Source organism: Haplochromis burtoni, unplaced genomic scaffold, assembly GCF_018398535.1.
Source record: "Haplochromis burtoni strain Fernald_Lab_line unplaced genomic scaffold, NCSU_Asbu1 Contig_2, whole genome shotgun sequence".
NCBI lineage: Eukaryota > Metazoa > Chordata > Actinopteri > Cichliformes > Cichlidae > Haplochromis > Haplochromis burtoni.
This window is the reverse complement of record NW_024582363.1, coordinates 6,026,952-6,050,681: the sequence shown is the minus strand read 5'-3', so window position 1 is coordinate 6,050,681 and position 23,730 is coordinate 6,026,952. Positions and strand designations below refer to the sequence as shown.

Below are 23,730 nucleotides of genomic sequence, written 5' to 3'. Positions count from 1 at the left end.
CGAGTAACCCTGTCTCGACTAAGGGTGTAGGACAATTCCGTATTGGATCTGTGACTCATTTATGCCACAGATTTCCTGGCAATGAGAAAACGAATGGATCCAAAATATAATCGACAGCGGTGCAATAAAGCATCTCTGGGAAAAGACAAGAGTAGCTGGGCCCTAACCTAACTCTTAAAACAGTGCCAGAAGAGATTAAATGGGGATAACTGCTAAGCATTTGGCTCACATGACTTAAACATTGAAGCAATGTATAATGTCCTGAAGTCGCAGGTAAGCTTGTTGCAAAGATCAGAGACATGGGTGCAAGCACACAAACTTCAAGCTTGAAAGGTATGAAACTTTCTCTAAGCCCCTTGATGTCAGGATCCAAGGCTGGTCTGCACTGACACCTGCGAAAGCAACAAGCCCATGCTGACAAGGCTTGTCCTAGAGAGGTCTTTCTTCTTTTTTCCTTTCTTCCCTTTTCTGTCGTTCAAATGGTGGGGAATTATTTCGGCTTGAATTAAGCATAAAACAGAACACAATCCAGTAATAAATCAAAGTACTTTTTACACTGCAGCTTTCCTTGAAAGACAACTTAAAGACTTATCTCTTCAATTCCAAACCAATATACTTTGACATGCACTGGAAATTGAATTAATCATCATCAAAAGAGGGACACTCTCTGTAAGAGGGGGGAGTTGAAAGAGGGATGTGTTGGTAAATAGTGTCTTAAACAAACTCTCCTGAGTGCTGCTTGACAGAAAAATAATGAGGGAGAGAAGGAAAGTGATTAAGAATGCAGCATCCCTTATTTAACTAATCACTAGCACAGGCAAAAGAACGCGACTCCTATGAAAACCTCGGGGCCGAGGGTACACAGAAGTAAACAGGAAACAGAAATTAAGTGGAAACATGGAAGGATGACGAATGAACACACTGACAAATTTATTTTATACATTTGCCTACAGAGTCTCACTACACTCTGCCTAACATGAGCCAATGAATCCCTTAAATCACAACTCCTGCCACAGTCAGATACATCTAGCTGAATGCTATCTATCTGTGGAAATCTTCAAAACTAGCCCAAAACCTCTCAGTGGACAAAGATAATTTTCTCATTTATTTCAAGAACTTATGCTATCTGTAAGCACCATTGATTGGTACATACCAGTACTCTCATTACCTGCAGGTATGCACCAAATACTCTTATGAGACTATTCTCCAGCAAATGAGATTCATGAGTTTGTTTCCTTTGCAATGCCACGTAAGACTTTACACGTACTTAAAAATGAGGGAGCAGACCTTCTCCATCATTAATAACATTACAAATAATCTACACAAATAGAAAAGTGCGCTATTCCAGCAATTTGGGATGGATCCGTTTTGAAATAGTCACTAGCTCTGACCGGCTCTTCGAGGCATTACATCCAAATTAGATTCAACAATTGTGATGAAAGTGGGTTGGAGATGTGGCATTAATTACATGCTTTATTGTTGGATATTAAAACGTAGCTGTGCATGTAAATGATATTTATGGAATAATTCCCTTCAACTGTGTGACTGTGTGAAGTCCGTTGAAACAACCCATTAACAGCACAACACCACAAGGGATTAATGCCTCTTTCATCTTCTGTATTGTAACCGTTTTACTTTATTGCAGTGCACTTCATCTGTGATTTCAGAGCACAAAGGGAAAAATAAAGGACACATAAAATAGAGACATTTGTAGAAATAATTAAACTATAAAGAAATTTAATTACAAAAATGTGAATTATTTTTGTACTTTGCATCACAGTGAGTTTTGATTTACGGTGCTATGCCGCGCAATTACTTTTGCATGTCGAAAAACCAAATTACAAGCTTTGCCACTTGTTCCCCCCCTCAACTATACACCAAAATGAGCCTTGAGGCCATGCATGGTTTTAATAATGCATGCGTGTTGTTTTTATTTTGCTGTGCATCAGAGACCACTTTGCCATATTTTCAGTTTGTATAATGATCATTTCCACAGAAAGCCAAACCGCACTATTCTTGTCATGGAAAAAGAATAATTAACACTGCAAAGGGTGGACGAGTAAACACAGTTTGCTTCACTTCCACCCCTGCACCCTTCACCCCATTGCCTCTTCTTTTAAGCAGTGCTACTGCACTTGCTAAAATTGTGCGCCTGCTGAAAGACTAATCTGAAGTACTTCTACCATGCCTTTGCCTTTTTTTTTAGTCCACTTCAAGCTCTGGGGGATTGTGCAAGTAGCATACTGATAATGTCATTCTAATTAGCAACATTTTCCAAGGCGTTTTTCAGTAGGTGACCGCTGGGTTCATTTGGAGAAAACAGCACTTAGGATTCAAATGTTAATCAAATCGTGACATCGCTAATAAACTGTAAAACAAGCTTGTAATTTTAAACAGCATTTCCAGAAAGTAGAGTGCAACCCAGAGGTTCAGGCATCAGTTTCAAAAAGCTCTAAAAACATCATACAAAAAAAAAAGAAAAAAAGAAAAAGAAAAAAAAGGAGACAATCCCCAGTCCCGCCTCCATTGGTACCTGTGAGGGATTTGGAGTCCTTTCTGCCGTAGGGATCTGATCCAGTGCCATTTACAGAGCCCTCGTAGCTAATGCAGTCATAACAAAGCAGAGCTGTTCAAGAATGAAAAAGAACAAAAATATATATATATGAAGAGAAAAATGGGGCGATTGAAAATAGTCAAGGACTGCTGATTTTCTTGAAAAAAGGATAAAATACTTTTTTTTTTTTAAAATTTGGGGTGCATATTTATATTCTGGCGGCATATCTTTCCAGGAACAGCCCTGTTTGATGTTATGGCTGTTTTAGCCATGCTGAAGCTCTTAAAACCACAGTGACTACCTGGACCTACATGCACCTGCGCAACCAATCATGCCTCCCTGAGCAGCGTAGGTATCAACTTAGTTTAAACAGGCAGGAGCTGGATGAAAACAGTAAACAGTGTTCTGGACACCTGCAAAATGAAAGTAGCAGGTGCAGAGGAGAGGGGGGGAAAAAAGCTTAAACAGAAAGGTAAAGGCAGCAGCAGCAGCAGCAGCAGCAGCGGGAGCCTCATAACCTGACAGAAGCCATAATCAAATTTGTTAGTGCTGGAAAAACAGACGTCTGGGTTAGTAAAGAGAAACAGGTTCAGATTACGTTGTGTTAAAAGCTTGACAGTTGAGCCGTTAGTTAGATTCAGTCTCTGAGCATTTGACATTAGAACAAAGACTGCGAAACAGATCGAAATGAAATTCTGTTTGTTTTTTCCCCCCTTTTTAAAGATACTTACTAAAAAGGTAGAAATAATGTTTTCAGAGTAAAAGTGCATTATGCATCTCTTGTTCAAAAGTCTTCTTTGCAGTACTTTCAAGATTTATTTCACTTACTTCTTTCTCTCTGTGCCGTAAGTTACAGTGAGGTTTATATTCTCCTTCAGTGGTCATAACAATTCGGTCAGTCAGTCCTACCTGCAAAGGCTTTGGAAATCCTCTCCTTCTTCCACTCCCAGGGCTGGTCGTACTCCTCAGGGGGTCGCTCATCATCCTGGGGCAGTCTGCTTTCTCTGGGGCAGCGCAATCGGTCAGGGTCTGAGTCGCCACCATTCTCAGCTGGCTCGTATGGTGTGTCATACAAGGGCAGCTGCCTCACGGGTCCGTCCTTAGGACCTCTCCCGCCAGACCTGATCTCTAAAAAACATGAGAAAGACTCATTGTTAATGCTAGGTCTCTGACATAAAACTTTATAGATGAAAGCTATAAAGTTATGACTGTAGGTTCACTGGCAAACACAAAGGCAAGATATTTTATCAGGCCTGAAGTGGATATTTCTTGTAAAGCACGGAATATGGAAGAAATATGGAAGAAATATGGAAGAAGTAACCTCACATTTACACTTTTAGCATCTGTGTTAATACAGGAATAAAACTGTGACCAGTGACATCAGTTTGATGGCCAAAGGGCACAACTAGCATCACCAATCAAGCTGAAGACTAGAATTTTGCTTTCTATGTGTTCAAATGAGAAAGTATCCATAGGCTGAGCAAGTCCCTCACTTAGTGGGTTTGGCAAATTTACAGTAATATAGAAATAATAAATAAAATATAATAATAAATTTAGAAAATAAACAACAGCAAAAAAAAAGACTAACAATGTAGTAACTTGTGGTGAGCCAAGTTATCAAAACACTGTTGTACAATATTAAAAGAATGTGCTTGGTCTAAAATACCAAATGCATTTCTTGTACAACAGCTAGAAGCATCTCAGTCAGAGGCCATATGTAAAATAGCAAGGCAATGCAATAGTTAATACCGGCATAAGATGGGTGCAGATAGCACAAGTCCTGCGATATCAGGTGCAGAGCACTGTCAAAAGCAGGCTATTCTCACTGAAATCTGCCATCAACAATAGTCAGAAAGCAAAATTGGGCATGAATAAATTGAAAGGCAGGGCCTCCTACAACTATTATTCAGTGAATGGCAGTGACAGTTTGCTGTTGCTATTTGCAGAAAGTGGGAAGCAAGTCTGCACTGAAATAAAAAAAAAAAAGAAAAAGGTTGAGTTCATGCAAAAGAAGCTCTCTGCATAAAGCGTAGAAATCACACAGCGGCCCTCGATGAACATGCCCATCACTGTCAGAACTGAGTTGAATATAAAGTACCAATTTTCTTTCTCTCTGTAACATTTAAAAACTCTTTGAAACCAACAGAAACCGTCACAAGCGTTAGAATAATTTTGTCGTAAATTATGTGAAAATGTCAAAGGGCCAAATAACGCCCCTGATCTTGATGTCACAAAAGCGAAGCAAGCTGTGGTTTCTTTTAAATAAAATGTTTTGTAGCCTCAATTTAGTTCTCAAGCCACATAAAGCCTTAAATCCTTTGAGCCTATTCCCTCTAGTGTAGAAATACTTTAATCATTGGTTTTGGAGGTGGATCCCAGAATAACTATTGATATAATACAGGAACGACAGGTTATCCACAATAATAACAGTGTCACAAAAAAAGCAATTCCCAATACACTGTAGAACAATTTTCCATAATATCTGTATAACTGAGTAATAAAAAATAGCTTGAAAAAGCAGACAAACACCTATTATGTAGTGATTCACTGCATTATGGCGTCACCACACAAAGTGGTTAAGTACTGACACACGACATGCTCGTTTTAATAATACAAAAACACAGAAACAGTGCTACAGTGTATTCATCAAGTATCACTTGAAGAAGCAATATGACATACTAGATATTTTCCCCACAACCTACCTAATGTATGATTTCATAGCAACCTTTGTACTACTTGTCAGCATTTCTCCATCAGACTTAAATTCTTGGCTAGACGCACAAACAGAAATGATGACCACCTGGTGACCTAATGCATTAGAAAAAACATTTTTTTTCAGAATGACCTCTCTTCAAGAAACACGGATGTTTGCAACTGGCAGAAAAGATGTGGGCACAACCCACATCCTCAACCCTGCTGTTCAACCCAGAAAGGGATTTTCCTTATGAATGTGACATCATTTAGCAGCAAATACTTATTGTATTAAGTTTATGTGCCACCACTCAGGAAAAGATGAAATGCAGGAGAGGATTTACAGTGCCAGAAAAGAAATAGCAGGATCAAACAAAAAAAAATGAAGGAGGAGGAGGTGATTTTATCTATCATGGTGGTTGGACAAAAACAAATGTGGGCATAATGACATTATACTTTGTGCAATCTTTGTAGAGTTCAAGAAAGGGCTCCGTTTTTAAACTTCGGTACCCTCCTGGAACATACACCATTAACTGGTTTCTGGAACATTGCCAGTTTGTCTATAGACATCAGTTATAAAACGTCTACGTTTTCTTCTGTTTACATGTATAATCATCAGTGAAACAGAAGGCATTGAACGTTGCTTTGTTGTTCAAAGGCGGTGGAAATACAAAGTAAAACATCTTAAGCGTGTTAACCAAATATGACTTTCCCCCTGTAACTGTTGCATGCAAGGAGCAAAACTGTCAATCCAGTGTACATTTTTATATTCATGAGTCACGTCGCAAATCTAGTTAACGTCACCTGACCACAACTAAAACGCATGCCCACCCTTTCACTCTCCATGTAAGAAGGTGAAAAAGACCTGACGATGCTAATGAAGCATCATGCCCTTGAGAACTCTCCTCTCCCTCTTCCACCGCCTCCTCCCCTCTCCAACCTTCCTCTTCTCACATGAAGTTGTTAGCAGCCTGCACCTTTCCTCCTGGGCCACATGAAGCTGTTAGCGGCCAGAACCACCATAGAGCAATGCGATGTGAAGAGAATGAAATATTATGCCACACTACTGCATAATTGCCTCTTAGCCCAAGGGAGCTCTTGCGGAAAAATGAGCAATGCGTTGAGCCTAATGGAGCTACCCGCCACTGGTGGTGGTGTAGGGGTGAGGCTGCCAGGTCCCGTATCTGAACGTAATCCCGCATTAGACAAACTTGCACTCTTTGATCTTGGCAGTTAAAAGCCTTGGTGTTATGAGATCCTACCACGATTAGGCCCTACCTTTGTTGCAGAAGAACAAATAGCTCTGGAAGAAGGGAAAGAAAGCAAGTTGCAAGGAAGGGGGAAAATTAATGGGGGAGGTGTTACCCCCCACCAATGGGGTGAGTACACCATGTGGAAAGAACCCTTTAATTGAAGGCATGTTGCCTTCAATAAACTGTTGCGGTGGACTGAGACTCCCTGCTAAACCAGGCTTGTGTATGGAGACAGGAGCCTTGTTGGCCTCCTTACCTTTATTTGCATTAAAAAAAATAAAAAATAAAAATAAAAAATTCTTCCTCCCAACCTTTCGTTCTTCCTTCTTTCCTACTGCTCGTCTTATTCATCTCGTCAGTTCCTGTTGATACACGTTTAGTAAACAGGGAGGGGGCACATCTGTCAAGACAAATTGCAGAGACTGGCCTGACCGTGGGGTTGCATGTAGCAACACTGCTGCAGCCTATATTTTGCATTTGACCCCTACCCTCTGATCAGGGTCAGAAGTCAAGCACCACACCCTCTCTTGATCTACCTCATACCTTCCCCTCCCCGGATGTCAGAGTTCCTGTCCAGATGCTGCACTTCCACTTTTTGCTTTTTACAGCCACCCCCCCAAAAAAGCTTGCAAAATGTGATTTATAAACCTCTCTAGGGGGCAGCAACATTGTTTTTGTATGTTGGAAAAGCCCTAATACAGTCCACCACCCTCAACAGGGTTTTCAAAAGTCATGTAGTGGCAGCAATCTAACACCCACAACCATCTGTTTAGTGCTACTAAAAAAGATGTTTGCGATGGCAGCACACTGCTGAGAACCGAACATCTGCCTTTGCACCGAGAAGCAATTTTCCCTAATGAAAAATGACAAATACTGCATGCCAAAATAATAGGTGTCCACAACTGAAGGCAAAAAAACCAAAGTAAAATAAAATAAAATAGGAAAAAGAAAATTTAATCTCCAAAATAAGAGGCAGATCCAATCTTTGTTTTCATTTTTCTTCCTGTGGTTCCAAACTAAGGAGATTAATTCTGAGAGAGAGGAACATGTTCCTTGCTATAAATCCAGGGAGGCTCCTGTTCTACTTACTGCATGAGTAGCCCTCTGGGTATATTATCATGGCAGCGCAAGGGCAGTCAGAAAGCTCTGGATTAAATCAAAAAACATTAACTGCAACAAACCTGGCAGCCGCATCCTGCTGCACATAAAGAACTGATCAAGCCATCCTGCCATCACCATCATCCAGACCGATTCTGTGTTATTTTCCTCCATTTCCATTATTGACTGTCAGTAAATTCACTGCATTTGCAAGAAAGTAGAAAACAACTACATAACCGTGCTTTTATTGCGAGGCTAAAGAGTGTAATATGTAAAAGAAAAACACATTTATCTGCCTCTCTGGTTGACTACCACCCACCCACTCACACTGAGCCAAAGAGAATTTGCTGCTGTGAGGCGCTTTCAGGGGCACAGGGAATATCTGGATTTGATTGAGGGCATCTCTTGAGCACTAGTGAAGGATTAAATGTGACTGACTTTACACCCCTAGAAAACAATGTGCAGAAAATATCCAGGCTTAAGGATTTGCTCTGCCTGCTCTACCAGCTAAATCACTCTTAAAAGAAATCCTTTATCATTTGAGTTGGCTTGCTTTTTAACAAGGTGAATTTCTGCTGACAGCAACTCCTTAAAGTGAATTACAAAATATTACAAGTGAAACTGGATGTAGAAAATGAGACTAAAAATGGCTTTTTTGTTCATGTATTAAACAGATACATTTAATTGCATTTGCTTTCTGATTCGCTAAAATAATAAAAGACGTGGTCCTCCCAAAGACACATATTTAACAGAAGTAGAAAAGGAGCTGATGAACAAAGCTTTGATTTCGTTCCGTTTGATTGGCCTAGTCTGTGAGGAGAAAACGGGGTTGATCTGGTGTTCAAAGCCAGAGATTTGAGCAATATCGGGGGCCACCCACAGGTACTGTGTGTCAGTCAGAAAGCTCGCTGACAAGTAAAGGTGTTTGTTCATTGACCCATGGCGCCTCTGTGTTGAGTATAAATCTGCTTAGTGACTAGAGCCAAGAGGAGGCTCTTGCTGCTGACGGTTCCCCACAGATCTCTGGGAGAAAAGTTTCAGTAAACAAAGACACCACAGTCCTGTCATCTTTGTGTCTGTATCTTGGCTAAATTATGATTTCATCTCTATGTTTTATAGAACAAAAAGGAGAAAAGACAACCATGAATACATTTATGTATGCCTTTTTAACAGTCTGAAAATATCAACTTAAAAAAAAAATTATTTCATAATATTATAGAGAGTTTTTGTGAACCACTCAGGGTAAATGTTTGTCCTATCCATGCTCATGCTGTGACACGTTTGTCCACGTGTGTGGAGGACGTGCATCTGTGTGCTGCTGTGTCTCCATCAGCCTCCTGCAGATGGAACAAAAACAGCCATGTCGTTTGTTCTCTCGCTCCTCCTTTCTCCTGGCTTAACACTGTACTTGAGGTGGATACACATTGAGGCCTGTGACTCAATTGAGGCCTGTGACAGTCCCTCCCATCATATTTTGTTTATTAATATATATATATTATATATTATTATATTATATATATATAATAGTTAGGTATCTCTACATTATTGTAGGGTCTTTACCCTACAATAATATAGATATATAAATATCTATATATATATATATATAGAATATAGATATATATCTATATTCTATATATAATAATAATTTATATATATATTATAATAAATATAAATAAAATTTTTATTTATTTTTATTTTTATGGGAAGCCTGGAAACTAAGTCTCAGATCTAGTCTATTCATGCTTGGTCCAGAGAGGAGAATATTTTGGGTCTTGCCACACTATTTTTGGTTTGTTCCTTCCTATAATTTCTGTTTCTTTTGAAGGCTGTACTTACTGAGAAACAAATGACACACAGTGACAGGCGCTTGTCAGCAAACCCACATAATTGGGTCACCTTTGTGAACTGGTGAAAGAAAATCTATTAAAATTATTTAATACAAGACATAAATATGTACTAATTTGTTCAGCGATGGTACAAAAAGAACCTTCTATCAAAATAGCAAAACATAAAAGAAGGCATTGGAACCAGCCAGTCACATATCATATCCCAGCGAAGGCATGCCTGTGTTAGTGTGTGCACTTTATGCGTAAATTGTTTGTTTCTCTAGGTGGCCTGAGGGAGTAGAAGATGAACAGTGTCTTCCACAGCACTCTGACATGTATATGGATTCATTCCCTTACTGGAAAAGAGAGTAAGCCTAAAGAGACAACATACACAAAGCAGAAAACAAGACAGAGGCGGGCGGTGACGGAAGTAAGCCAGACAAAGTAGCGGAGACAGAGAGCGACGAGGGGAAGAGAGGAAAGCATCGGAAGGAGACAGTAGGGATGTATTTAAAAAAAAAAAAAAGACAACAGTGACAGCGAGTGAATAGAGAAGGGGAGGAAAAAAAGAAAATTAGAGACAGTCAGGTGATGCAAGTTTGCCACAGAGAGAAATATCAAGAGAGAACATCAGGAAGTTGAGGAGAATGAAAGCAGGAAGCACAGATGGTGGGAGAGTGTGGCAAGAATAAATATACATAATAAAAATACATAACAGCGGACAGCTCTAATGAACACATATCACTTGATATTTGAAGCTCAACATTAAGAGACCACTGCTTCTGAAGGGTCAGGAGCCAAGAGGAGGCTTTTGCTTTGAACTGGTTTTAAATATGAAGGAGACGTAAAAATCCTCTTCAACATAGTCTTTTTGCTTTAATTCTCATAGGAGGGGAAATCCTTACTAATCAGTTACACCATTACCAACTATAACTAATACACAATACTCTAAATTTTACCAGCCTCTAAAGAAAAAACATCTTCAGATTTCCTTTACTGCATTTCTTATGATGCTTTTAAACTCATGTTTAAGATGATTTCTTTTTGTAGAGTGATCCATGTCTAAAGTGCGTAATATGAAAACAGTTTTTTCCCCAGATGTATCCGAGGTCTAAGAAAATCAAAAACAACCATTTAGAGGAGCACACTTAACTATTTGTATCAGGAAAGGCTACAAAGAAAACAAGTGTACCTAGTATTGCTTTATAGAGAAAAAATATATATCAGTGCTGCCTTCTGCAAGTCATCAGTTGCAAGATTTATGACTTAATTACTTTGGCATGCAGACTAGAGGAAGCGGGAATCAAACCACTGAACCTGTAACTGGTAGACGATCAGCTCTACCTCTTTAGCAATGTTTACATTCAAGAGAAACACCATGAACCCAAATACTTGTAGGTGTGGTGGAACAGATTTAGTCTCAGAAGTAACAATGCTAAAACCATCAAGCGTGGGTGGGTGAGCTTTTGACTATACCATAAATTTTGTCTTTTGAACATTTACAACCAGTTCTAAATGCAGTTTTTCAAGAGTGAAATGCAGTCTGGAGCTCTTGTTCTGCCTGCTCTACAGAGGTGGCATACATGTATATAATCGCATCATCAGCCTAGAGATGTACTTTTGCTGGAATGCTTGCGCCAAAATAAATAGAAAATAAAATCAGTCCGAAAATGACCCAGCCTCTAAACTCCCCAAATTCCAATCTGATCACTTCTTTTGGATGTCCAGAATGAATGTGATTTCTAGATGCACTACTTTGCAAGTTCTGTAGGTTGTGCCCCTTGCTAGACTCCACAGCGTACCCTCGGAGATCCAGTATCTGGACTGTGACAGATCAGGATGCATGATGGGAATTTTCACAACACTGGTTTCAAACATTGTCTGAGAACCATGAATGTTGTCTACAGCAGGTAAAAACCTAAGAGATCAACAAAGTCATCCAGAATTCATAATACAGTTGGCAAATTGTTATGCAAATATTTTACAAATATCAATCTGACTGTGGTGCTAAGACACATTCAGAGATTATCAGTCAGCAGGATTCAGGTCATATTTAAATTTTGGCCAAAGTGTTGGACTACTCCCAACTCACTGACATCGTCATCACTGTCAACAAACTACTTGATGAGGTCAAGCACTCAACACACACAAACTTAACACTTGAATAAGTCTTGAGTTAAGCCTAAGAGCTTCCTGTTTTATTTAAAGGATCAGCTTAATAGCTGACACAGTCTGGCAGTAATGAGTAATTAACTGGATTTTCTGATTACCATGGGATCATTTAACACTGTAAAATCGACTCCCTGTGATTTGATTCTCGCATCACTGTCTGATTGGCACTGCCTCACCTACATAAACGCCTGCCCACTGTAGGACCACCGCATATAAGGTGGCATTGATTCTTTGCGTAGCTGCAATCACAGCTCATTAGGACTGAGGTAAAAGCTCATTAATAGAAGATTAATGGGAACAGTGGCTTGGACAGGTGCCTACCTAACAACATGAATCACAGCATAGTCCGAACAGCTAATTTATACCGCTTCATGGTGAACAAACAAAAGACAAGCGACAGATCAGCATACTGACACAATGACAGCAAGCACAGATACGAGAAGTCATTTGCTCTGGCTGTCAATTGCACTGCAGTAATAGAAATTCCATTTCAACCGACAGTCAAACACACAGAAGCCGAAATAATTTCTCGACAAACAGTGAGGAAGACTTCATGTGAAGCAGAGACAGGCTGCTTGGCTGATGCTGCTGGATGCAGTGTCCCACAGCCTTATGGGAGCAGAACATTTTTTCTGACGACTGTAGCTCTGAGCCATGCTACACTCTGTAGCTATTGTTCCTGAGCTGAGATAAGACATACGGTGGATTAGAGGGGAGTGCATCCAGAGTTCAGGTTGTGTATAGCTGGTGAAAAGAGAAGACAGCATGGGAATGGGATTGGTTTTGGGAATGGAAATGGGAAGAAGAGAGTGGATAAAGAGAGGACAGGAGAAAGAAAAGGACAGGAAAGGATAGTTGAATTGGTAAGCACCTTTTGTCCTGATTCCTGGGTGGTCACAGAAGAGGGGGACAGGGGAGTCAGATGACACGTGGATGTGGCTATGATGTATTGCCACTTCATGCCTCTACCCCATTGGGGGTCAATAGCCCATTAATGTTGAAAGGCCTCCAGCAACAGTCAGCAAAGACCCACTCGTGCCCCCACCACCTTGATGCCACAACCTTCAACAAGCTCACATTCCTCCCGGGAATGTCAAGACAGCTCATTCCACTTCTCTTTTAGAAAGAAAATGCATTGGAAAATGGACTGGACATTGGAAAGGAAAGTGCTATATAGGGCCTACAAGGGCTGTCTTATCCTCCCAAAATTATTTGCCAATATAAACAAACAAAGAAAGATTTAAATTGTAAAATTTTACATAAAAAAGATTGATTAAAAAAAAAAAAAAAAACATCCAAAAACCCCAAAGATTACAAATTTCCCAAATATCACCATTCAAAAATCATACTATTCCCAATTAAATATATAGTTTATACGATCTCCAAATCATCTTCTTGTGTTTTTGGTTCACAACTTTTTAAAGATAAGTTTGTATAATATACAAAGATAATCACGTTGGATTTCCAGTTATACTTCCCCAAGAGTCTAGCTTCAACAAATAAAAACAAAAAAACAACACACGCACTAAACACTTAAGCGGTGAAGGCGCGAGAATCTCATGCTTTTAAGTCTATTTTTTTTTCTACATTTTCCCTCATTGTGTGATAATCCGATAATCTCCCCCTGCAGCACAACAATGCAGACAGAAGCCGCAGCCTAGAAATATGAGGAAAATTAAGTTCTATCACCTCCGCACTTAACGGTGCTGACAGACACCGCGCTCTCCTTAGGCTGTCTCTCATTAGTGGAGATAGATTCATGCTCAAACGCTGACATATTTTACTCTCAAACTGGGTTGCAAACAGAGGACAGAAGCAAATCATTTCTTGTGGCAAAATTATACAACCTGAACTGTGCGTGACCTCAGTTTTGCTACTCGTAATTCACAGTAAAGTCTAAACTACAAATACACCCAATGAGCATTTAAATAATAAAGCATAATGCCACTCTTACTATTCCATCACTTCAAAGTCATGGCTCATTTATGAGTCATATTGCGCATAAATGAGGACGCTATTGCAACGAAGTAGGAGAAATAGTGTAATTAGCTCAACAGAAAGGCATAAATATTTATTATGTCCAAAAAAAGTTAGATTTTCAGGCTGAAGGGGGGGTACATAGGGAGACGCCAGAGTGCTTGGTATTGATTTGTTCTCTTTATCCGAGATAGCTACTTCTGCTGGTGCAGCATTGTGACCTGTGTACCAATCCTGCTATTCCAGAGGACGTACGTGTCCTTGGGGAAAACGTGCATTAGCGTGGCTCGGGCAATGCAAATAGTTACACAGCATTGACCGTGGTCTCTCTTGACACTTGTGCTGTTTTGACCTTTAGATGAGTGCTGCCTCTTGGTAGGTGTTCCCCACTTGATTACACATGAGGAGAAGTAAATACAGTAAGGGCGGATTACCACTGTAAGCTGCTAACAGTGTTTACATGACTGCCTGTGATCTGATCCCTGTCACCCTGCTTCTGAGCAAATGAAACAACATGACTGCCAGCAGATTAAACAATGGCGAACACCAACAGTCTTAGAGAAAGTGGGTTCGAAATATTTTACAAAAGGATAGTTGCAGTCCACTTATTATCAGATTTCCACAGCAAACTGCAACATATTGAGCTAAAATGCAGAATGAGCAATACAAGTCTTTTGGCAAATACACAAAATAAACTTTCAAAATTGGACCTTTGTTCAGGAAATGATCGAATTTTTACTGAAGTGTATTTTGCCAACAGCATTCAGAAAACAGACTCCCTTGAGGTCAGACGTAATTGATAACTTGATCACTCAGGCATTTGTGCTGCGCTGGTTTTATTTTAGCCATTCAACTTCATCCTCTATAAAAAGAAAAGACAACTAAGGCAGAGATGTGGCTCTAACGATATAATGGGAGAGTGGATAATGTTTTTCATGTTTTATGTTTCTGGTGGAATGCATTTTTTATAAAGCCCACGCTCTAATATTGAAAGCATCCAGTCCAACGATCAGACATGAATCATTGCAAATAGCCAAAGCCTAATTAAAACCTACTGTAAAAGTGTCTGACTACAGCTAGAGACTGTGCTGTCGGTTACTCCAGCTAAACTTTACACATATGCACTGGTTTCAAAAAGCAAACAAAAGAAAAAGAAAACCAATAACATATCGTAAAAGCTTTATATAAGCAAAATGATTAACGTCATACACTTCACTCCTCTAGCGCCTTTATGTACTTTGGTCTTTGGATCTGCAATATATCCAGTGAGCTGCACAAGAGTGAAAGTCTACCCTGTGTGTGTATGTTAGTGTATTTGTTGTCTGTCCTCTTCAGCTTCCATTAGATCAGACATTAGGCAGCCTGGAGAGAAACCTCTGATAAAGTCCAGTCAGACCTCTCAGCTCTGTCCAACCTGATTCAGTCTGACAGGGCAGATAGACCAGAGCTGGGAAGGCACATGAAATATGAGCTAGCAGTAAGGGCCACGGCATTTCTTATAAAACTAAGGTAAAAAGGACCGAGCAATTTGCAATAAAACATCCAAATGTGCATCGTTCTTTCTCTGTGCAACCAAACCGCATTAAATCTGGGTTTTAGAAAGGGAAGTGTAGTAAAGTCCTTATATGCTCCCACGAAATCTCTCTTCATTTTCATGGACGTTTTACCCGCATGCCTACCAGTTGGCACAAATATGCTAACCAAGCTCCCAGCAGGTGTAGCTGAGACCAAGACCTGCCTGACTACAGCGCAGACTGGAAGAACAAACACCGTCGTAGCAGATGGTCATTTGCATCATTTTCTCATGCGCCATTGTGGCACTGAGGAAAAGGCAGAAATGGAGTATAACAGCAGGGGTTTTTACGCAATATTTCACCATTCTTATAAGATGTACAGAGAGCGAAAGTAAACATGAATGTTGGTCATGCTAATGAATGCATCCACAAGCTGGAATGCATTTGTGTCACAGTCCAGTTGCTGTGTTGCTGTGATATTCAGATCCAAACAAGAAATTTATAGCATATTTTTATCTCATGAATTTGTACCCGTGCCTTTTATTAACTCACATGATGTATTGATTTCTTTTTTATTAAACCTTTTCTCTCTTGTTTTATTACATCATCTTTCATGACACTCAAAAGCCTTTTGATTGATTTGTCACACTGCATCAAAATTTAAATTCTTTATCCCTTGTTGGTATTTAGGTCAATATTTGACAACAGCGAATGGGATGATGCATATTTTTTGTTTCCATACAAACAATACATATTAAAATTTCATTAGCTTTCACATGGCTCACTGTTAATCAAAGCGTTTTAAAATTCATGGCACGAGCTTACACATCAATACTGCTGAGCACCTGCCCTTGAGGAGTAAACAAGACAATGCAATAGCTGGCAAAAAAAAGAAGAAAAGAAATGTCATTTCAAAAGAAAGGACAAGAATACATTTCAACACGGTTGTCAATTCAAATCTTGTTTCCAACCAAAGTCGATTGTATTTTTAAAAAAAAAATCGTTATAAAAGTTGACGTGTAGTTATGGTGAAGATTAAAGGCACATGAGCCAATGTGTGCTCATGGTGACGGTATGTAATGAAACTCAAACGTCAGTTCAGTCTCACTCCAAATGAAGCTCTTAATTTTACTCTTCTTCAAATTTGCTTTATTCACACTCTACAAGGAGCTATCCCATAAAAGCGAGCTCATTTTCCTTAATGAGTCAAACACAAAACAAAAACTCCAGATGACTGAACAATGAATGCTAATCGACCCCAAGAGTGCACTGTAGAAAATGAGCTCTTGTAAACAAAACTGATTACCAGTGAAAAAAAAAAAAGTTGCAAAGTAAACCTGGAATAAACTAGTTCTATCGCTCCTCATGAATACATTTCTTAAACACCTAAACGACTTCCACAGCGCTCGCGTCCTTAAGTGGGGTATGACATGTGGCACTTCATAAACTACAGGAGCAGGAGTAATTTATGGACAGCTGATTGATGGTGTGTGGGAATTAGTGCTAAAGATTTTCGACTTTTTTCTAAGTGTCAGGTTAAAGTACTACCATAACAAAAGGGCTCGTCAATAAAGGCTCGTAATGACCGACCCTATAATTAGCATACAATTTTGACGACAGGATCTCTGCTTTGCATTTTCTTGTGGAAATATTAAAAAAAAAAAAAAAAGAAATTCAGCAGAAGTTTAACTTCACTCTTAACCTTTTTTTTTTAATTGTTTTTTTTAAGCACAACTACATTTTGTTCATGTATTTACACTTGTAACGTTATTCTTCTTACTCTTAGTTTAAATTTTATTTATGAGCTGCTGACTTTAATTTAACAAAGTATAAATTGGCCTTTCAGACAATCTGGAATCATAAGTGCATCCCAATCTAGTCTTTAAAAAAAATTCAATCAAATATAATTAAAAAAATGTGCAAAACTGTATAACAGCTACGAAAACATGATTTAATCAGATAGGATCGAGGAAAGACAAACATAGCTGCCTTGATTCGCAATAAAACACTGCTCGCAATGTAATAATACAATGTCAGTGTCTGCTATGCCAGGTCCCACACCTTTTTTACACTTTTATGACACCTCTCTGTTGGCTGGACCCCAGACATGTGCCTGCAGTATGCCACGTGGGCTTCTCCACAAATTTGCCAGCAGCAACAGCAGCAGCGCTGGTCGTTCCTCTGCCAAACATCCGTCAGCGCTCTCCTGATTTTTATAGTTCAAGTTCCAAAAAAACACCACCAATGAAACTACAGTTTGCCAGCGCTGTATTTTGGGAAAGAGTGTGTCACTATTGCAGAACAGTTAACATTTGACCAGAATCAGGCTCAAGACTTGCGTTACAATGTCCCTTAAAATATATTCATACCCCGCCTTTAAAAGTCAGTGGGAATCCTGTAAAAACACTCATGCCAATAAAAACTGGATGATGCTGAGTGAGTAATTTTTGCCTCATCCCTTTCCCGGATCCAATAATGGTCCATGCCATTGCAGAGAAAACAAAAAACAAAAAAACCCAGCAGAAGGCTGAAAGAACTGCCAAGCTATAAGGCTCATCCCACTGATGAAGCAGCAGAAGTTGGTGTGACAGTACAAGTCAAAAGAACGGCTTGTTTGCACTGCAACTAACTCTTTGTGGCAAAAAATTTTTTAAAAAAATGCACTTTTAGATTTATAGTATTTACGGAAGCCATTGCAGGCAGTCAACATGTAGTAAAGATGAGCCAAACTAGGTTTTACTCTCCCACTTCTTCCACTGTTTCCCTCAGGAGTGTAATCATCCTCCATGTGGTTTGGCCGCCTCCTTCAACCCCAGCAGGAATGCCTTCTCCATTGCCAAAATCCCTTTCACAAAATGTGGATGCAAGCAAAACACAAAGAGCCAGGCCGTGGAGCAGGATGAAGCTCATTCTGTCACTAGGGCAGGGAGCGTGATATCAAAGTGTTATAAGCAGCTGCCGAGTATGTTTTGTAGGAATGCTACTGTTGATTTAAGCCAGCTCCCTCTGTATATCACGCTAGTTGGAAGGAATGACATGCTGGCCTTTTTTTAACAATAGTTATTCACATACTCAAGCATGCACGAGAACACACATACAGAGAACTCCACCTTTTAGGTCAAAACCATCTATTACTGTGGTCTAAACTACAATATCATGGCTTCACAAGGCTGCATACCTGCTGTTAGTCTGGTATTTAGCTGGTTATAGCACTAGCGAGTGGGAGGCTTCTGGATTTGTCTCCTTCTGCAGCTGTGTGGGCGACTGTATTCAAAAAAGGCCATGTTAATGAAAGGTCACCTGGTACGCACAAATATGAGACAAGTAGCTACATGAACACATTTGACGCCACAGACGATTGGCACAAATGTGTGGAGAGCACACAAGATGCATACCAGTGGCTGACAATCACACGCATGGATGTGCCGCACTGCCACGAAAAATACTCCCTACCCCACCTCCCTACAGAGTAACAGGGGTGGGCTGACAAGACCCATCCCGCTCAGAGCTGCTAACACATTCTTGCACCTGCTGCCTCACTCCCGACTGCTCCTCATGCGCTCTCTTTAGGGAGCACACACGCCGGATTCCACACATGTGATGCGGCTGACTGTTGAACGGTCATAATCTTTCTGCTATGCACAGTTGTGCTGTTAACTTCTGACAAGTGTATTTCTAACTTGAGCGCTCTGTTTTCTTCAATGAATAAAACATAGTTTTGCTGAAAAGGAGCCTCTACGGGACTGACAGGACATTAGGCAAATGAAGAAATGTTAGCGGGGAGGAAGGAAGCAATCTCTGCCATCTTATGCGAGGAGTAAGACTTTTGATTGTAGGTCTACTTGTCTATATATGTGTGCGTGTGTGAAATGTGTGACAGGGAAAGAAACAAACATGTAGGCAGGCCCTGCCCTACAAAACATACGGAGGAGACAGGGGTTCTGTGTTCTAGTTCTGTGGGCGTGGAGATGAAAGACTGAGAAGTCTGACTTTTTGCACTTCCTGCTGAGACATAGGAAGCTACCAAAATCCTGTCAGGAACAGGAGGGGCCAATTTCTTCTGGCTCAAATTTTCTATAACTTGTCAGCCTCTGCTTCACACACTACAGAGAAAGACAAAAAAAAACCAAGATTGCTGAATGACATTATCACCTTTCTTGTGCGTACACTCTTTATGTGATCATGTCACAAGAGAAACAGAACGATTCAACACTTACAGTCTAAATAACAGTGGGAAAGACGAGAATATTGTCGGAAGCGTCTTATCATCATGCTCTGTGTGTACTGACATTTTCCACTGCTGTTGTGTAAATTCTTGTGGACACAGTGTGGAGGATGTGGCACCAGCGAAAGCATTCTCCGCTGGCTAAATGATACCTGACCTTTCCACTGGCAGTCTGCAAAACAGGGAGCCCAGCTCACAAGTGAATCTTGATAGGACACAAGGGGCGGAGCGGCAGATGAGGCTGAAAAATATTTACGGCTCCAAGAACTCATGAAAACACGCGTGAATGGATGAAAAAGATGACACGGTTGTTGCAGATGAGGAGGATTATCCCATCCTTACGCTTTTGCTCCCTTGAAATGGTTAATTTTGAATGGCTGTCTGCTTGCATTAGCAGGCTTCATTAATAACATTCATTAGCCATTCAGGGTCTATTTGAACAGAGCATCAAGAATCTTCAGCCTCCCCTGGCTCCCGTCCTGATACACTTACATGGACCATGTAATGCCTGCAGGACAATTCAATTAGGAAAGAGGCATTTGATCACCATTAAGACTTAAGACTCACATCTTAAAAGCATAATTTATCACCATCAAGGTCTATTGTATGACAGTGCTAGATTAGACGTCCTGAGCATTTTCTGGAAGGTGACACATAGCTTCTTAGAACTGTTAGGGGTAAATGAGATTAGCCTAGTCTCCTCCTCTCTTTAAAAAAAATGGAGCCCCGAAGAACTAATGATACAGTCTCACTTGTTTTTTATTGTTTTTACCTACAATAGATCATGACTGAACACAAGCCATTTGTTGTCCTTCTCATCATAATTACACAGTTTCCAGGAGAGAGCAGCAGAGGCAGAAACAATCAATCACAAGAAGCCCATCTGCAGATGTCTCTTTAAATCATCCACAAATCAAGGCCATGAACAATATCCACCGAAACCAAAAAGGGGAGTTGTATTGAAACAAAACCACTCCAAGGTCCATTTGCGGTGAATGAAACCTTGCCAAGTGGAAGGAGAATGAGCAAGGGTTGAAAAAGGGGATGGAAAAAAAAAAAACAGAGGAGGGGAAATGAAGATGCCAGGAAGTAAGGCAGGGTAGTGTGTGAGCAGCCCTCTGTGCCAGCTGACCCACTGTTGGCAGGTCTGGCTGCTGGGCTCTTGCTACTCTCAACAGCACCCAGACGCAGAGGGGAATCCGAGGTAATTTGTCCACTTGTTTGGATAATCCACCATCTGCCACACTGCGAAAGGCCTCAGGCCCAACCTTAAGGCTCAGTGTTGGACTCAAATGCTAAACATATGGGGGCAAGCAAAAATGAAGTCCAATTTTTTCTCAGGGCACCACAATTTCAAAACAAGACATAATCGGGGAGCTCCAAAACAAAAACCGAAAAAGCATTCTTTCTGGACAAATCAAGCATGATTTATGATGCAACATTTGAGTCCATTTAGTAGCATTTTAGATAATTAACGTTTATTTTCCAGGTTTATTTGTAGAATTTGGGATAATCGAAAGCTGCAGATTTCCTTTACTTCTTTTAAGTGTTTATAAGTGTGAATATTTTGCACAGGGCAATAAGACATGGACTGCAGCTCAGCTCAGTTATTGCTTTCATCTCTATCAAACATCACAGGTCAACTCCAATTTGGTGCTAGCTGTTTTGTTTGCTAGCAATGGATAAAGCTAATTTATTTTTATTCAGTTCAAGTCTGTTTCCTTATAAAGTCCCAAATCCCAACCACGGTCAAAAATGATCTTTGATCAGTATCAATGCAAACTTCAGCCTTATTTGGCAAGAATTCTATGTCATTGCTACACAGTAACTGCAAACTTCTACAATATAACCTATGACGTAACCTGCCATCTGCATTTCGGGCTACTTTTTGTTGCAATTTTTGAGTTTTTCAGTAACAGAATAACAACCATGTCACAGTATATGGAATACAAATCATACAATTAATATAAAGACTCACAAATGTTAGCAAATTCCTGAAGAGCGATTGAAAAATATTAGAATGGAAGTGAGGGAACGTAAAAGGACAAAAGAAGAAAAACATGTTTGCACCCTGAAAACAAAGACGACGACGCAGGAAGTAAAAAAGTCCCAGCACTTTACTTGTTTGCACTGCATATAAAACTCTGGGACATGAGCACAAGTTAACTGACACATAATCTACCAGCACAAGCATAAATGCGAGCAACGCTGTCAGCCACTTATGTAGGTTATGTATTAGACTCCACAGTGATTCACAGCAGGAGTCTAAATCAGGCCTCAGTTAACACATTTTTTCGTTTGTCTCCAAATAACCTGGTACCATTCTAATATTCATGAACAACATCGAATTAGTCAGAAAAACACGATATAAACCAACAAATGCAACAGCACAGCACATTTGTAAATGTGCACTTGCAGGATGTAAAACATGCTATTACGGGAACTCCAAACTGCAACTTTACTAAAGCAGAATCTGTAAACATAGATAAAAACACACACGCTCAGTGATGCGCAGTGACTATCCTTCATTATTACTGTAGGTTCAATCAGCTGTTGGTGCTGCAGTTTCTCCAGCAGCGAACAATTAAGAGACAGACAACCTCTTAACTGCACTCTCTTGGATCAAAGACCATCCTGGTCTTCTGAAGTTGCAACACAGCCCAGCACTTAACATTCTCTGATGTGAATTAGAGAAAGCTGTAGAATAAATTCATAATATTTAAATAGAGATTGCAGGTCTGCAGGTCTGCAGCACCCACACTGGCACAAGGGAAACTATATTTGTACCACCAAAAGGAGGATAGCAAAGCGTACTGAAATGTCATGGAAAACCCATTTCAGGAAGGTTTACCATTCTATCAAGAATTATTGCTTTCAATTTCCTGGTTGTTTATAAGGATAGGAAATGGAGGAACATGCGAGGCTTCATCATTTACATGACTGGGCCCTCAAATGACCTTTGAAAAATAGAAAATTACTTTCCAGATTCTGGAGTGAAAGGAGAACACAGTTGTAAGAAGTGAATACTGAAAACAGCAATATCCAAGTCTATCATTATCAAGTGAATAAACATGACAATATTTTGGTGCGGTGAACATCATCCTTTGGAAATTAAGTTCTTAAACCAGCTTCAGCGCAATACAGGTTAGCTTACTGCACCTCAAAACAATGAAGAAAAAAATGAACAGGTAAGCCGACAAGAGTGGAATGAAACACAGAGTGAGACTTGGCAGAAAGAAATCCAAACAACAACACTCTTGGTCATATGCCTAAGATTGCTCGCCACACTATTTCTCTGCTGTATTTCTTTTGACAACAGAGTGTTGCGGCAGCTACTCACAGTGCTTTGAAGTGCCGTGAAATGACACAAACAGTACTTTCGTAAAAGGATGAACTGAGTTCGCATACCGCCACAACAGGTCCACTGATGATGCCATAGCCCTGACACTACACACTGCCCTGTCACACCTGGAGAAGAGAGACACGTATGTGAGAATGCTGTTTGTAGATTACAGCTCAGCATTCAATACCATCGTTCCCTCGAAGCTGGACAGGAAACTGCAGGATCTAGGACTGAGCAGCTCCCTCTGCAGCTGGATCCTTAGCTTCCTGTCTGACAGACGCCAAGTGGTCAGACTGGGCAGCATCACCTCATCCCCCATCACACTGAACACTGGTGCTCCACAGGGGTGTGTACTGAGCCCTCTCCTGTACTCACTCTACACCTACGACTGCACGGCCACTAACAACTCCAACATCATTGTGAAGTTTGCGGACGACACTACAGTGGTGGGTCTTATCACCAAGGTGATGAGACGGCTTACAGGGAGGAGGTCAGCGCCCTGACCCACTGGTGTCAAGACAACCATCTCACCCTCAACGTCGCAAAGACAAAGGAGTTGATAGTGGACTTCCGGAGGTGCAGAGAAGTACACACCCCCATCACCATCAACGGCGCTGCTGTGGAGAGAGTGAGCAGCTTCCGGTTCCTTGGAGTACATCTGGCTGAGGATCTTACGTGGTCAGTACACACAAACAAAACAGTGAAGAAGGCGCAGCAGCGCCTCTTCTTTCTCAGGAGACTGAAAAGATTCGGCATGAGCCCCCGCATCCTCAGGACCTTCTATCACTGTGCCATTGAGAGCATCCTCACTGGATGCATCACCACCTGGTATGGCAACAGCACCGCCTACAACTGCAAAGCTCTCCAGCGAGTAGTGCGGTGCTCTGAACGGATAATTGGAGGTGAGCTTCCCTCCCTCCAAGACATCTACAGGAAGCGGTGCCTGAGGAAAGCGGGGAGGATCATCAAGGACTCCAGTCACCCCAGCCATAAACTGTTCAGACTACTTCCATCAGGAAGGAGGTTCTGCAGCATCCGGTCCCGTACCAGCAGACTGAGAGACAGCTTCTTCCACCA

The 23,730-nt window shown here is 40.6% G+C and overlaps 1 protein-coding gene across 6 annotated transcripts in view; it reads right to left on the bottom strand.

The window, feature by feature from the left end:
- zgc:158464 (uncharacterized protein LOC791139 homolog) overlaps positions 1 to 23,730 on the bottom strand; it is a 95,066-nt gene that overhangs the window by 23,256 nt on the left and 48,080 nt on the right. For 4 of the 6 annotated variants that reach the window (XM_005912889.3, XM_005912888.3, XM_042218672.1 and 1 more), the window contains exon 3: positions 3,464 to 3,682. In XM_005912889.3, the coding sequence (XP_005912951.1) occupies positions 3,464 to 3,682 (219 nt within the window). Of the gene's footprint in view, positions 1 to 2,533; positions 2,627 to 3,463; positions 3,683 to 23,730 lie in introns of all 6 variants that reach the window. The other 2 variants (XM_042218663.1, XM_005912890.3) reach the window with 1 other exon arrangement.